This window comes from Stegastes partitus, unplaced genomic scaffold (assembly GCF_000690725.1).
Source record: "Stegastes partitus isolate 25-593 unplaced genomic scaffold, Stegastes_partitus-1.0.2 Scaffold1098, whole genome shotgun sequence".
Lineage (NCBI taxonomy): Eukaryota > Metazoa > Chordata > Actinopteri > Pomacentridae > Stegastes > Stegastes partitus.
Genome location: NW_007578829.1, coordinates 192,541 through 209,054, shown reverse-complemented (window position 1 = coordinate 209,054; position 16,514 = coordinate 192,541). Strand labels below are relative to the sequence as shown.

The window sequence follows — 16,514 nt, the reverse complement described above, 5'->3', positions numbered from 1 at the left end:
ACAGCAAGCATGCTCGGTGTTTGCGGAAGTAAACACGGATAGCGGCGGTGGAAACAGAAGTGTGACTGCTCTCCTAAATTAGCATCAGCAGCCAAGTACTGCCTGTGCGTTCTGGCCACTTCCACCCTGTCGGAGCGCTCTCCCGGGGTGGAAGTGCCCCCGACCGCGCCGAATATTCGGGTATTCATCATTAATTGGGTCTGAATATCCGGATACCAGAAAGTGCTATTTGGACCAGCCCTGCTAGTTATTATAACAACTATGACCAATAAATATTAACAGCAAATTGCCCTTCAGGCATCAAACCCTCCTTGTATCTCGACTTCCGTCTTGACAATCCAACAGCCTTGCTATCCGACATAAAAGAAGGTTTTACATTTAGTGTGATTAGTGATTATCGAGTCACGACTGTATTCGTTGTTTTTTTTTCAGAATTTAGTTCTGTATGTATATGTATACATATTTGCTAACTTATAAGTAGTTTAGTTCTGTTCAGTTTCTTCTACAAAAGAACTTTATAGCATATATTTTTAATTGGAATTCAATTGAAGATACCTTAACTTATTTATGTTTCTCTAGGAATTTTACATAATGTACTTGTGCACACATATTCAAATGCAAAAGATAAGAGGGCAAGACAGCTTTGGTTCAAGTCTGCCTCACTCTGTGCTTTTTCATGTAACTGTGCTCGTGTGTCTGTGTAAAGCTGAGAGGTCCAAATACAACTTACTCTGACAAATATCATGACAACCCTAACCTTAACCCATGCCAGCTCACGTAGGACCTCCAGCTGAGGTCATGGATTTTCTTGAAATAAATCAGGCAAAAATTTCTACCTCAACCATGGAATCTTGCAAAATCCCACAGCTCTACTCAAAATACTTGTTGAGTTGTGAATTTTTGATAATGTGGGTTTTGTGTTTTATTTTTTACCTCTCGTGTTTTTTTTTTAGCGTCTTTTTACCCTCTCCCCCTGTTTTTTTTTCTCATGTTTTTTGTTTTGTTTTTTTTGTGTATCTCCGAGACCTCTCGAGACAGTTTTGTCTTTTGTCACTGTGTCTATCTCTTGTTGTTTTTTTTTTTTTTTTTTTTTACATTAATTTAATTAATATATAGATTTTATTTTCCATCCAAACATTAATTTCTCTCCTCATTTTTATTTACTTCCTTTCAATAATGTGTTTTGGGTAGAAACAACTTTGTTCTGTCATGTCAAAATGTCATTTGGTGCTACATCAACAATGTACTGCCACAGGACTTCCTAAAATTAGTTTCAGAGCTGGAAAATCCACTTTTTTTTAAGGACATTTTAACAGCACTTTTTTTCAAGGAGGATTTTTTTGATATCTTTGAAACTTTTTGAAGGGAAAAGTCTTCATATCCATTTAAAACACATAAAGCTGGAACCCAATTATCACAGACACGTAACAGCTTAAACTGACTTGTGAAACCACCATCAAGAAGAAACACAGAGTTTTTGAACATTCATTTGCAAGCGTTTGATTATTTGAGATTGGACAAATCAGAGCAGCTCACCTCTTTGGTACTTAAGCTGGTATCCAATCAAAATGCCATTGGGCTCTAGAGGTTTCTCCCACTCCAAGGAGATAGTGTCCAAACTTTTGCTGTGCATCCTGACGGCCCTAGGAGCATCTGGAACTACAGATACATAAAAATTAAGTAAAGATAAGAGCAAAAAACAATAGAGGTGTCAGAAGGTTAGGAAAAGGACTTTGGAGGAATGAAACTTGCTTTGCCAAAGCTGCTTTGATTGAAGCTAAAAGCAATTGTAGCATAATGCAATTCCACTAATGTCCACTAGAGGGTGTCTCCAACAAATTTGCACACTCATATTCGCACCTAAAGAAAATTTAGAATCACCAATTGAGTGTGGGAGGAAGCTGGAGAACCCGGAGGAACCCACACTGTACAGGGAGAACATGCAATCTCCACACAGGAAGATCCCAGACGTCCTAAGTGGGACGCAAACGGGGGATCCTCTAGGTGCGAGGCGACGGTGCTAACCACTGAGCCACTCTCCATACCCATTCTAATAGTGCTAAAATATTTCTCAAAATGCTAAGACAATATCTTTTCCCTACAAGACATGGTAGTCTCCAAAAAATTACATCCAAAAAGTGTTTAGGTATAAAAGAGACACAAGACTGTTATGCCAGGTTCAGGCTATAAAATGTTTTTCCTGACCTGTAGCAACTTAAAAAAAGTGGAAAAAAGAAAACTAGAAGGCAAACAATGGCTATCGAAGTCGACCAATATGTCTTTTTTTCAGGGCCAATTAAAACCTCTTATTGTAATCGGTTCCATCTGTGTGTCTGTGAACAGTGTCTAGCTCGAGTGCTACAGTCTGTTTGTCAGAAAACACTATAAGGTGACACAGGCTGTAACAGCAACTCACTGTGTGTTGTTATGGAATAACATTAGTGTCGGACTATTTGTGACCATTATATCTTTAAAATGCAACTCTGTCAAAGATGACATGTTTTGACATCTGAGAAAGGAACCTCTGGTTTTTATTTTGGTTCATATGAGTCATGACTTCATGGCAAAGAAAATAATGTAGTAGAGAAAATGTGATTTAACATTAAAGGGCATCAGAGGGCTGCATAAATAATGTTCTGCCAGTAACTTCACTCATTATGTTGCTTATATACAGCACACACTGATGACCTAAATATAAAGATAGATTCATCAGTACAACTGGTAGCTATATTCATGCTCCATAGGAAGAAAAATGCACAATGCAAATTTAAAATAAAATACCACCATTACAGACATATTAGTTTGGAAAACTTATTTTTTTTTAATGATGCATAATATGTTTAATGCTTTGTTGCATGTTTTTGTACTTTAAAAATCCTCTCTGTTGTAAAGTTAAACAAATACTAAAGGACAAAGTGTAAAATTTGTCCACTGTTTGTTTTTTAAATTAATCGACCGATTAATCGGTTGTCTGAATCTTTTTTTTTTGCCAAATATCGGAATCGGCATCAGCCTCAACAAATCCATATCGCTTGGGCCCTAACCCCAAGTGACATATGTTACGTTTTAGTCACAATGCTGTAGTGAAACTACATGTTTTGTTGGGGTGGACTGTGTCCTTACCTCCCTCCTTGGTGTTGAATTCCACTGTGTTGCTGGGTGAACTCTCAAAGTGGTTGTTGGCCACAACCATGAACATCTTATATTTAGAGTAGGGCACCAGGTCACTGAGGATGCCAGATGGTTCAGCCATGGTGCTGTAGAAACCTTTGGTCTTCTTCTCCTTATTGACAATCAGACCTGGAACCTGACTGGACTCACGCCAGTAGTACAACTGGGAAGGAAAACAGGAAGGAAGGAGTTAACAGGTAAGATATGCAAAGGAGGGCATAAAGATAAAACTGTGAAAAAACTCAGCAGCTGGTTCCTATCAAAAAACTGCAGTTAGTCTCACTCTGTACTCCTTGAACTCTCCCCGGACAGTGTTTGGATTCACAGACTTCCAGTGGATGTTCACTTTGGTGCTGTCAACTTTTGACACTCGCAGATCAGTGGGTGCATCGCTGGGCTCTGGACACACAAAAGAGGACACAATATTGGTGAAAATCTGCATTTTGAAATGATTCATTGATAATGAAGCAGCTTTTGTTAATGGAGTTGTGTTTCAATAACTGATATCTGGTGAGTGTCTACTTACTGTCCTCTCCTGAGTATCCAATGACCACATTAGATTCTGGTCCTGAGCCAAACTCATTCCTGGCCTGAATTTTGATCTCATAAGGCACGTAGGTTTCCGTGTTGTGGACGACATGTTTGGACCCCACGGTGGTCACATTACTCCACTCCTCCCCCGAATCCTTTCGTCTCCACCAAATGCTGTAGTGCAGGTTTGGGCCATTTCTTTCCAGATCAAGCAGCGGCTGAAGAGACAAAACCAAAACCTCACCTTGCTAATTCTCACTGCTATGACTTTTATGGGTCCTACTCTGAATTCGCACAGTTACCCAGGAGGCAAATTTTGTGTTGTCAGTTTTGTGTTGATTGGTTTTGATACGAGCAGCTTTCACACAGGATGCAGTCTGCACTGCGCTCGATGTGGGTTTTAGCGCACAGCTCGACAGAGTTTTCAAAACTTCCAGTGGGGCGACGTCACCATCCTCTCAAGCAGGAAGCTTTCAATGTTTTGCAAACACTTCGACAGAAGATGTATTTGTCACATGCAAAGTAGCAAGCATTAGCACTAGCCTTGCTAGTACAAAAGCTTTTCTCCCCGAGTCTCAATACAACTGCAAAGCGGTCATATAATTCGGGGAATTCAGACACACAGCACCAGCTTTTCCCTCCACTTTGCCCTCCATGCCATCCAGGATACCTCATTCCAGCTTCATGGCGTGCAGCAGTCAAAGTCCAGCATATCTGAACTTCAACCGCTGCAAGTGTGTGGCTTCTCTGGCCCGTGCTGTACCTGTGCCTTCTTTCTTACAGTAGCATGCCATGGCACAAGCAATAGAAATGAATAGGTTTTGGAGCGCAGTGGCACCAGTGAACACCCTGTGTGGAAGCAACTCAATTTCCAAAGAGAATGTATTGAAATGGATAATATAAACAGCTTCTCCTGGGTTCTAAAGGAGTGTTTTTATTTTCTGCATAATGACTTTCTAACAAAAAAAGACTCAAATCTCTTAGAGACTGAAAAGGCTATTTCTATATTTAACTGTTGACAGATCAAGGAATATATTTAGTCAAACCCAGTGCCATTTTAGATTGTTTCTTTTTTCTACTAAAACAAGACAAATAACTCTACCTGTGTGCTTTCAGATGACCTTCTTTTCGTTGTTTTTTTTTTTTGCTGATCACAATGCAAACTACACTCTTTGTGTTATTGCCTGTATTGCTCATTTATAATGGTAACAGAATTGTACATACATTTTTGCACACATCTTACCTCCCAAGTGATCTCCATGTTGTCCTTTTTGGACCCCGATCCTCGTAGACCTCTGGGAATGGCATCTGGGGCTTGTTGCAACATAACAGAATGCACTTAGATTAAACAAAATCAGCTCCAACAAACCACGTCGGCAGGTACAGGTTTTTATATATTGATATATATTTTGATATATACATATATTTTAATAATGTCCTTTTAAAGTAGTTACTTGGTGAATAATTATATATTTCATGTATAATACATGAAATAATGACAATAATTTTAGCACAGGTAATTAATCAAATTCAGCCAATTGAACAAGCCACATTACTTTAAACCCAAAGACATACAGTATGGGTTCAGATGAGTGTGTGTCTGTAGTCTCTCACCAGCTCCACTGGTCTTGTAGCGTGGTGAGGGGCCACTTGGCGGACTCTGACCTACTGAGTTGATGGCGATGACCCTGAATTGGTAGTTGACGAATGGGGCGAGCTGCAGGATGACAGAGTTGAGGTCTCCAGGGTAAGAGGACAGTTTCTGCCACCTACCTGGCTCCCAGCGGTCCTCCTCAAACTGGACCAGGAACTCTGCAGAGAAACATCACTGACATAAGGAAAAGAGGACCAGCTACTGTTAGCACAGTAGAACTCTGAGGGGTGATGTGGAGGTCCTTGAGGGGATTCAGGAGGTTCTCTATGTCGCTTGGTTCAGTTCTTTCTCTTGCAGCGGACCACATGCACTTGTGGCTTTATACGTTAATGAGTTTGATTAATGGCTCTATTGCATGAATTTTACAAACCTTTCTATAAATACAGATTACAGTTAAAATTTTACAAGTATTTGGCCATGAAATCTAATTTATCAGATGACTCATAATTCTGACCTATTAAAATTTCATTTCATTTCTTCTCCCTACATTGTCATTTTTCTTCTGAGCTTGGAGACCTGAAATAAGATAAACCTCTTAGCTCTCTCTTCCTTACACAATCCCACCACAGGATCACCTAACAAATTTTGGACAATTCAGTCCTCCCTGGCTGGTAAAGACAGAAGAGAGAGTACAGGTATACAGAGAGTGTGTGCATACTGACCTGTGATGGGGCTCCTGTGGTCATTTCCGGGGATCCAGGTGAGGCGAACACTGCGGGCTGCTGGGTCCGACAGATCCAGATCCATAGGAGCATCTGGACGGTCTGCAAAGAAACACAAAATGGCCTGACTTTAGATATGCACAATACATACATACACACAACCACAGGCATGCTGCAAAAACACTATTCTCATATTTTATATCCTTAACATCAATCTAAACAGTTTCAGTCTTAACAGGAGACTAAACAACGTGCCAGTGTGGACTAAGCACATGCATTTAAAATCCATTCTGTGTTCAAAACACACAAAAATCTCTTTGCCACATTTTCATGATACCTGTGCTTTTATAAAAAAACAAAAAACAAAAAAAACAAATGGACATAGAGGCAGTAGTTAAAGTAGAGGCAGAAAACAAGTCAAACAGTAAAAACACACATTCACAGAAAAGAGCACTAGGACAACAACAAGAACAAAGACATAGAATAACTTCCAACCGAGCCGTGTGTTACCTGGAGGCAAGGCACTAGAGACTGAGGGGTTGAGGGAGGCTTCCTCTGTGGGGCAGGGTCAAGGAGCAGGAAGTGGGTATAAAGGTTAGAGTTTGTAGGTTAGTCTACAAGCCAATCAACAGCAAGGGACACAACTGTTAGCATATAATTTAGTACACATTGTGCTGCTCAAAGTTAGTTTGATTTAACTTCAGTTTGAGAAAACCATGTGATCACGTATTTTACAAATGATGGTGTACGCACTGATGATGTAGCTGATGATAAAGTTTAGTCACAAAAAAATACAAGTTTCTTTACTTTGTATTTTCTGAATACATGTTTTTTTGTTTCTGAAGATGTGTCTCCATACACTGAATGAAATGTACAGCAGAGGAAACATATCTTCAAAGGAGTGGATAGATCAAATACAACATAATTTTCCTGTGACTCAGATGTATTATTTTGTGCAAAAATATCAATTGTCAAAACAAGGGTCACACAGAAAACTCAAACTGAGTCAGTTAGCTTTGCTAGAGCATCATCTACACAGTACACGTGGATTTTCATGTGCCGCATGCAAACTGTTAAATCAGTAGAAATTAATCTAGGTGAGAATTTAGTAAACTGCAGAAGTAGTAAGACATGCATGATTTCCATTTTGAGGCACATAACTGGAAAATAGCACAGTGTCAAGGAAAATTGAAGACATTTTCAGAAAAATCTACAGAACATCTACAGTTGTGAACAAAAGTTTACATATACTTGTTAAGACCAAGAATGTCATGGCAGTCATGACTTTCCAACAACTAGTATAACTAGAATTTTCTTTCATGAAATCATTAAAACACGTACATTGTTGTCACAAAAAAACAATCATGCATTTTGGTTCTTTCTTATATTTATTACAGGTCTTCTGGAAATATGACAAAATCTGGTTTAAAAGGAGTAATATTCCACTGCTGTTGATCCTATAAATGCAGTTTATACAGTTGAAACCAGAAGTTTACATACACTGTATAAAAAGACACATAACCTTTTTTTGCTCACTATCTGACATTAAAAGTGACTTGACTTTACCTGTGTTAGTACAGTTAGGATTGCCAAAATTATTTATATTTGCTAAAGGACAGAATAATGAGAGAGAAAATGTGTTTTTTCGAAATTTTTTTACTACTTTCTTTAAAGTCAGAAGTTTATGTACATTTCCTTAGTATTTGGTAGCATTGTCTTTAAACTGTATGACTTGGGTCAGACATTTTGGGTTTCCATCCACAAACTTCTCACAGTAGTTTGCTGGGATTCTGGCCCATTCCTCCTGACAGAACTGGTGTAACTGAATCAGGTTTGTTGGTCACCTTGCTCACATGCCTTTTCAGTTCTGCCCACAAATTTTCTACAGGATTCAGATCAGGGCTTTGTGATGGCCACTCCAAAACATTGACTTTGTTGTCCTTAAGCCACTTTGTAACTAATTTGGAGGTATGCTTAGGATCATTGTCCATTTGGAACACCAATTTGTGCCCAAGCTTTAACTTCCTGTCTGATGTCTTGAGATGTTGCTTCAATATTTCCACACAATGTTCTTTCCTCAGGATGCCATCTATTCTATGAAGTGCACCAGTCCCTCCTGCAGCAAAACATCCCCACAACATGATGCTTCCACCCCCGTACTTCACAGTTGGGATGGTGTTGTCAGGTTTGCAAGCTTCTCCCTTTTTCCTCCAAATGTAACGATGGTCATTATGGCCAAACAGTTCAATTTTCGTGTCATCAGACCACAGGACATGTCTCCAAAAATGAAGGTCTTTGTCCCTGTGTGCATTTGCAAACTGTAAATCTGGGTTTTTTTTATATTCCTTTGGGAGGAATGGCTTCTTCCTCTCTGAGTAGCCTTTCAGCCCATGTCGCTACAGGACTGTTTCACTGTGGATAGTGACTCTTACCAGCTTCAGCAGCATCTTCACAAGGTCTTTTGCTTTTGTTTCGGGGTTGATATGCCCATTTCAGACCAAAACACTTCATCTCTGGGACACAGAACTCATCTCCTTCCGGAGTGGTATGATGGCGGGACAGATTGTCCCATGTTGTCACAAATGGAAGCAGTGTGTCTGAAGTGTGTATAAAAATACATCTACAGGTGTGCCTCCAATCAACTCAAATGTTGTCAGTTATCCTATCAAAAGCTTCCAAAGCCATGACATCATCATCTGGGCTTTCCCAAATAATTTCAATGTAATTTGTCAATTCAATTTTATTTGTATAGCGCAGTTTACAACACGTTATCACAGAGCGCTTAACAAAGTAAGGTATAGACCTTACAAATTTAAATCGAGAACCCAACAATCCAAACTAGCCTTTGGACTTCCTCTGAGCAAGTGGATGGCAATGGTGGGAAGCAACCAAACTGCCCCCCACCTGAGTGAGGAGGGAAAAAACCTCCGGCAGAATCAGGCTCAGGGAAGACAGCCATCTGCCTCAACTGCTGGTGTGAGAGTGGGGATGAGGAGGTGGGGAAAACAGGATAGTTTGACGGCATAGTAATCTTAGTGTATGTAAACTTCTGACTTTGAAGAAAGTAATAAAAAATTCTCTCTCTCATTATTCTGGCATTTCACAAATATAAATAATTTTGGTAATCCTAACTGTCCTAAAACAGGAAAAGTTTAGTCTACTTCAGTGTCAGACAGTGAGGAGGAAAAAAAAGGTTTTGTGCTTTTTTATACAGCGTATGTAAACTTCTGGTTTCAGCTGTATGTCTGAGCACTGGTCTGTGTGTGGGTGTACCTAACACAGTGAGGCGGGCTGAGGCTGAGTCCTGGTCTATCTCAGATTTAACAGTGCATGTGTACGTTCCCTCATCGCCCTCATTGACATTGGGGATGGTCAGCGACTCCTCATCCTTCCTCAGCCTGGTGACACACAAAGATTGGTTGTTATACAGTATAAAGCAACATAGCTGCAGCATTTCTTTTTCTGGTTTAGACTTTGTCTCTTATGGAGATGATAGCTGTATAAAGCAAGTACAAAAGACTTATGACTGCACTGTATTTCTCATCAATTAATGACAACAGAAACTCTGAAAGATTTGTTTTTTAGAAACAAATCCAGGTTTCAGTTCAATCTGATGACAGTCATACAGTTAGAGACTATCTCTTCACCCAGTTGTATATTTCACATGTACGGGGAATGACCCCCCTGCTCGACAGGGTACGTGGATTCTTCTTTAAGACACACAGGCTTCCCCGGTCACACCCCACAGGTTACGTATAAAGCATCTGTGCTGGTGTGAATTCACTGATAGTTTTGATCAAAATGTGTATCTGAGTTGCCACAAGAGCTGGAGAGATAGTCTCTTTTCTCAGAGAACCATGGTTACAATGTACCTATACGTTCTCTATCGCCTCGAGACCATCCTTCCACCCAGTTACATATTTCATATGTATGGGGTAACTCTATAAACTTCCCATGAGGAGACGGTTCAGCCCAAACCACTGGTATATGACACACAAAGTATTTGTATGTATTTAGGTCATGGATTTAAGATTAAGTGAACTGAGATGACCATGTGGCTGCTGCACACATGGCAGCGAGAAAGGCTCGCCAATGTGGTAGCCATACCAATGTGAGTGTGCTCAGACCCATGATGTGACTGGCACACCTGGGAAAACACCCATCTCTAGCTGAGACTTCAACAAGAACCTTCCCAGTTTGCTGGAGTCAAAGCAGACCAAGAGCTGGTTAATCTTTGTGGCAGTCTGTCTGTACTGGATGTGCTCTGGCAAAGGCCAGACAGGGTATGACTAAAACTGGTGTTGGTCCCCCTGGTCTTCTCCAGAAGAGGCAAGTGACCACAGCTCAACCAACTGAGACAGGTGGAATTCAGATCTAGCCTTAGGCAGGAACATCACATTAGGATGAAGGACTACATCTGATCCCTCTGGCAAAAACCTGCAGCAGTTGCCTGGCAGAGGTAGTGGCCAGCAGAAATGCAGTTCTGAAGAAAACCCATTTCAGATCAGCAACAAGAGTCAAAAGAGGGAGATGCTGATGCACATTACAGCCTATGCCCAAGATCCATGGAGCCATGGAGGGACTGGAATCTAACTGGTGTCGCCACTATACCTCACAGAGTACTGGCAGATTTCCCTGTCTCCAGCTAAGACAGTATAAACAGCAGGAGTCCCTGGGCTGCTCAGTAGGAATTCACCTGCTGAGGTCCAAGTGGTAAATACCCCTCTAACAGTACAGGTAGGCAACTCTTGTGGATGGCAACTGGGCCTATTAGGTCGTTCTCACCACAGGCCTTGAAAAGCCTAAGGGCAGTAACTTGTTCCTCTCAGAGGCCAGGCTGCCAATCTGAGCCCAGCCAGGAAGGGATGAAAAGGATCTCAGCCTGAGACAGCAAGTCTTTTCCAAAGTGAAATCTTTTAAGGTGTCCCATTTGAAAGAGGCGACTGGCTTGGACCATGGCAAGTGGGGTCATAGAGAAGCCACCAAAATCAGCCTCATTCATGCTGCCTGAATCCTTGGAAGAAGGGGCTGGAGAAGTGTGAAAGGAGAGACAACTCAAAGCAGACGACAGGGCCAGGGTGACCTACTCCAGAGGTGGGTCATCATTGTATGAAGGAAAAGAAGAGTTGACAATGTGGTGACTCTTTGGAACTGAGAAGGTTGAACTTTTACATTGACAAAGTGACACCAAGTCTCCTTAGGCCCCTGAGGAGGGAGTTGCCATGACCTTGGGTGTGGAGTCCCTCTTCACATGACTTCTACTTCTGCTGTGTCCAGTTTTCAGCATGTGTAACTCTGAGCAGAAGAAGGGATGAACCTTCTGCCACAGTGTGCTTGTCAGCCTGCCTATCGATAGATGCTGCAGTCATTGTGCTGTCTTTTTTGGCAACGATGTGGTGAACTTGGCAGGAACTGCCAGACAGCAAGGAGGACAGCTCTACGCTGCAGGACATTACACACTGGGTCACCTAACAGCAAACCCAGAGCCCACTAACCAGACATACAGTATAGACCATGCTTAACCCCACTGGGCAAGCACCTGTAAAGACTAGCTGGCAACAGGTTCTAGAGCACTCCCCTTTGCTCTGTGTTGGCTAAATCTCTCCACCAGCTGAGGGTTAGGAAGTCCACAACCGTGGTCTGGAGAACTCCCTGCAGACAAAGCCCCCAAATTCAGCAGACATCTTTGACAGGCTGCATGTACAGGAGAGGGAGAAAGACGGTCTGCATCATGGCTGCCATTGGGCCCTTGAGCACAGACAGCCTAAGAATGTAACTGGAAGAGGTTAAGGCAGGTTTACAAGGTCTGCCGCCTTTCTGGAGTCAGCAAATTAGGTTCCCTCCTAAAGTCCAGAACCAAGCTCAGAGAGATTGTAACCTGAGATTGCCATAATGTCAAACTGCTGCCCAGAGGCTCGAATGTGTTCCAAGAGGATATCCACATGGCAGCGGCAACACTCTTCTGAGCCCATGAAGACCACCTGAGGGAGGGAGTAGACCCCCACTGTGGGCTGTCCCATTCTGCATTTGTCACAGACTACCACTGAGGGTATTAGCTGGTTACCACAAGTAATATGCTCCAGGGGCATTCAAGTGTCTTCAATGTGATGCTGGCCCAGCTGGAGTAATATTCTTGCACCTGCCGTTAGCAGACGGTATTCAGTAAGGGTCCCACTGAGCGCGTTAGCTCCATGAACAGTACACTTGGGAAACAGTTGCATCAGCTGGCTCTTGTAGCGATGCCGATATGGCCAGAGGAAAGTGTCCTTGCCTGCTGCTTAGAAGACTGGGAAGTCTGTGCTCATCAGGGATCCCACCAGTCATACACCACAAACACTGCAGACACTGGAAAGCTATCACAGAGAAAGTGAATGATACGGACTACCACTGAGCGCATTAGCTACACCGCAGCAATATGCTTCAGTGACATTCAGGCACTGGCAGAGAGATGCCGACATTGCTGGAGGAAAGTTTCTTTACCTGCTATTTAGGGAACTGGGATGTCTGCGGTCAGCGTGTCAGCTCATGAACCCGCGAGCAATTTGCTGGTGTTTAGGATTATAGTCACAGGAGCCGGAGAGACAAAGGAAAAAATCTAACAAAACCTGAACAGGGAAACAGCAATCCAGGGAGGCTGCCCGCAGACGGACACTCAAACCACACCATGTAAGTGGATATATGCCACAACTCACCTACAGACCTACGGAATATTTTTTAAGGAGCACAGATTGTCACACTGCACTCTAATTGAGGTGGAGATCAACAATCAGTGAATTCACAGCAGCACAGGTGCTTTATAGGCAACTTGTGGGGCCTGACCGGACAGGCCAGTGTGTCTTAAAGAAGTATCCATGTACCTTGACGGGCAGGAGGGTCATTCCCCATACATCTGAAATATGCAACTGGGTGGAGAGATAGTCTCAAGATGATAGAGAAACAGGTAGTCTACTTCCCAACAGGAACAACACTGACAATTGTGAGGGTACCCTCACAAACAGACAGAAAAATCTATTTATTTTTGAAGTGAGCTCGTGGTTGACAGGTTACACTAAAGCCATGTTTTCCCACCTGTGGGAGTGTTCGTCAAGACTGGGAAAACAAAAACATATTTGTACAAAAATTGGTAATGATTTAAATTGTCAGTTAAATCGAAAACTGTTAACACTAGATGTTCGGATAACTGTTTAATCATTTAAAATGTTGGCATGGCTATCCCTGTTTGACCTTATAAGAAGTGTATGAGGAGAATCAAAGTACTTCATAAAGGCTACCAATAGATGCCATTACCTCCATCCCAGATAAAGAGGCTTGTCATCCTTCATCCAAGCCACAGTGACGGTCAGGCTGGGATCAGACTTCACCTTACAGTCAAAGCGAGTTGTAGAGCCCCTGACAGCTGACTGGTGCTCAGGGAGTCGAACTATACGAGTTGGCTCTGGGTTGGAGTAAGGAGGAAAAGAAACACACACACACACACACACAGAAACACATACTATATGAACTTGTTCATCTAAAGGCATCTAGGAAGGGTGATTTATTTTCTGTCTGGAGATGTGGAGTTTGGTGTCACAAGGTCCAATGCTGAAAAGGACCAGTTACCACAAACAAAAACATCCATTCTTCTAACCATTCAGTGTGGCCAAAGCAAATATATAAGGTTAACTATCATGGTCAGACAAATTCACTTTAATAAAAATGCAATCCCCTCTAAAAAATTTAATTGATATTCAGTTAAAGCTAGCTTGTATTAACAAACGTGCATTATAGGAAATGTAAGACAATAGTGTCAAAGTTCTATGGCTTGTACATCCAGTCATCCACCCCAGCGTCCTCCCTTTTTTGACAGCAATCTTCAGTGTGATATAAGAAAACGTTTTGCCAGTGAACATAATCCAAGCAGCAAATACTTCCAAGCTAAGCCAAGCTATAATGTAGCAGCAAAATGGGTTGAAAAAATACACTTATATTAAACTTTATATTGGGCTTCTTCAAGATGAGAATCTCTACTTGCCATTTGACTAAAAAAATGAAATTGAACTTAGCACAATTTCATTTCACTTGCTGCATGTCTCTTTTTTTAACGACAAATTTTTACTTTCAACACAATCAGACTGAAGATGTTCAAGCTTTCATATAAATATATCCTTTCACCACCACTAGTCTTCATCAAATATCATAGTCCTGACTGCAGCCTTACATCATGACAGGATCTACGAGCTGAAGACTTGACACATATTCCTTTAGCTTTTCCTATCATGCACAGTATGTCAAATACATCAATTTAAAGACTCTGTAAGCTTCTCTTTTAGTTGATTTTGTCCTGATTTAAATGGAAAGAAAAAGTTATTTCATAACTTGGTAGATGAGTACAATTAGGTACATGTTTTTCAGTTCAGCTAATTATTGATGTGGGTAAAAAAAAAAAAAACTTCAATGTGATTTTGAATACAAATGTACAAATGAGGCACTTGAAAAAAGGCACAAGAGATGCGTGTAATATTACAGTGCAGGCTATTTGGCAAAAGGAAAGAAAATCATTTCATATTTCACACAGAATTATGACGTGCAATAAGCATCCATGGAAAAACCCTGCTGGAGCATCATGTTGTCTGCACATGATGTCCATAGTAACAGACTGACTTCATACCAACATGTCACTGTGTGTTTGCTGCACGACTGCATTTTTACATTTTTGTTTTTCTTTCGAAGCCTTGCAGGATGCTTCAAATGACTGAGTGCAGCAGTGATGTTATGTCTGACCTTTGACCTCCAGGCGGACCTGGTTTTCAGCTGTGCCCAAGATGCTGTTGGCCACACAAGTATAGGTGCCCTCGTCCTCTGCACGGGCACGCTTTATCTCCAGTGTTCCGTTGATGTAAGCACGGTACTGGCCACCATCCAGCCCGCTGCCCTGTCCATTCTTAAACCTATCACACAAAGAAATGTATAAACGTGATTTGAAAAGGGAAAACTACAGATTCGTAAAGATGACAGCTATAGATTCAGTGTTTAGCAGGAAAAATTGATGTGGGTTTTCAGTGGATGATGCCAAAACACGGATTTCTTATTTTAACAATAAAACACTGGCTACTCACCAGCGCAGGTCTGGTAGAGGGGAACCAAAGAATGGGCAGTCAAGGAAGGTCCGGTTGTTCTCGATGACTTTAATCAGCTGGTTTTTGGGGCCCAGCATCCTTGGAGGCATGTCTACAGGAAGAGGAGCTGTGGATTACACCTCAACAATGCTTTACCACTTACAAAGACTTAGAGGGACTCTGACTACCTTCACAGTTTAGTCAAATATGATCTGGTTACACAGATGTTAATTTTTTAGCCAGAACCTGAATGTGTCATAAAATCTTACACAGTTCTTCGTCACAGCAAACTTGTGTATATATGGTGGGTACATTACTTACAAAAAACTCAACTGTCATCTATTTCATGGGTACAGCTTTAGGCTGAAGCCAATCCGGAAATACCTTATAGTGCAATTCTGCAGGTTGCTGGCTTCAAAAAATCCCTGGAACTAACTGACTCCCACTCAGAAAGTGGCAACTTCTCTCTAAAACAACTAATCTTTGTTTTTTTTCCAACGACTCGTTATGGTATCAGTCAATAAATGTAAATATGTGGTCATTTTGGAAATTAGATCATAAGAACAGGATTAGAAGGCACTGTGTTTAGCACATGGCCACTGACTGTAGCCAAAGTAGGTAATATTAACTCTTATGTGGACCAGTCGTGTTTCCAGTAAGCTAGCGTTGCTTTGGCCAGAAATAGCACAGCGTGTTTCCAGACTGTAAAAGAAAACATCTCACACTCCTTATTTGGAAGGTCCTGGCTTCATCTGGGAAAGATAACACTGACCATAAGCTGCAACCCTGGACTTCAAACCAGCTCCCACTCACATCAAGGTTTGATGTCAGACACCACTCCATCCATCTTTACATACAGTCTGTGGTATCCATTCAGCACATGCATTATTTTTGTATTGTTACAAAGTTTTTTAGGGCTACACCATCCAGCAACAAGCAAAACTAACTGGCTTTTCACAATGCCAATGTTCTTTCGGCTCGGTTTCCATTGTGTCAGCTTCTTTCCTCAGTGTCTCACCAAGAACGCTGACGAAGGCATTGGCCAGCAGATAGCCGTGCTGGTTGGAGGCATTGCACTGGTAGACAGCGCTGCTCCCGATCTGCACCGAGCGGAAGATTATGGTGTCACCGAGCACCTGTCTGTTTGGGTTGGGAGGATAGCCTGTGGTCAGGAGGAGGACAAAGAATGAACAGTAGTGTTAGGTGATAAAGACAGTTATAGAGACAAAAAAGAGATGCATTTTTCATTGACATGTCAAGAGTCACTGTTTATACTAATAAACTTAATTCAAATTTGATTTGCCGTACATAAATGATTATATTTATAGTCAATGGGCAGCAATCTATACTTTCCACAGGTCATTTTACTAGAATAGAATAGAATAGAATAGAATAGAATAG

The 16,514-nt window shown here is 41.6% G+C and overlaps 1 protein-coding gene across 12 annotated transcripts in view; it reads right to left on the bottom strand.

The window, feature by feature from the left end:
• The window catches only part of nfasca (neurofascin homolog (chicken) a), a 109,406-nt gene that overhangs the window by 31,104 nt on the left and 61,788 nt on the right, over positions 1-16,514 (bottom strand). For 11 of the 12 annotated variants that reach the window (XR_520751.1, XM_008296062.1, XM_008296064.1 and 8 more), the window contains 12 exons: positions 16,132-16,275; positions 15,114-15,225; positions 14,779-14,945; positions 13,306-13,453; positions 9,292-9,416; positions 6,019-6,120; positions 5,317-5,514; positions 4,946-5,016; positions 3,698-3,920; positions 3,455-3,570; positions 3,124-3,334; positions 1,537-1,659 (listed from right to left, as the gene is read on the bottom strand). Coding sequence is in view for 11 of the 12 variants with exons in the window: in XM_008296062.1 (XP_008294284.1) it covers positions 1,537-1,659; positions 3,124-3,334; positions 3,455-3,570; positions 3,698-3,920; positions 4,946-5,016; positions 5,317-5,514; positions 6,019-6,120; positions 9,292-9,416; positions 13,306-13,453; positions 14,779-14,945; positions 15,114-15,225; positions 16,132-16,275 (1,740 nt within the window). In the remaining variant the exon portion in view is untranslated. Of the gene's footprint in view, positions 1-1,536; positions 1,660-3,123; positions 3,335-3,454; positions 3,571-3,697; positions 3,921-4,945; positions 5,017-5,316; positions 5,515-6,018; positions 6,121-6,528; positions 6,574-9,291; positions 9,417-13,305; positions 13,454-14,778; positions 14,946-15,113; positions 15,226-16,131; positions 16,276-16,514 lie in introns of all 12 variants that reach the window. The other variant, XM_008296071.1, reaches the window with a different exon arrangement.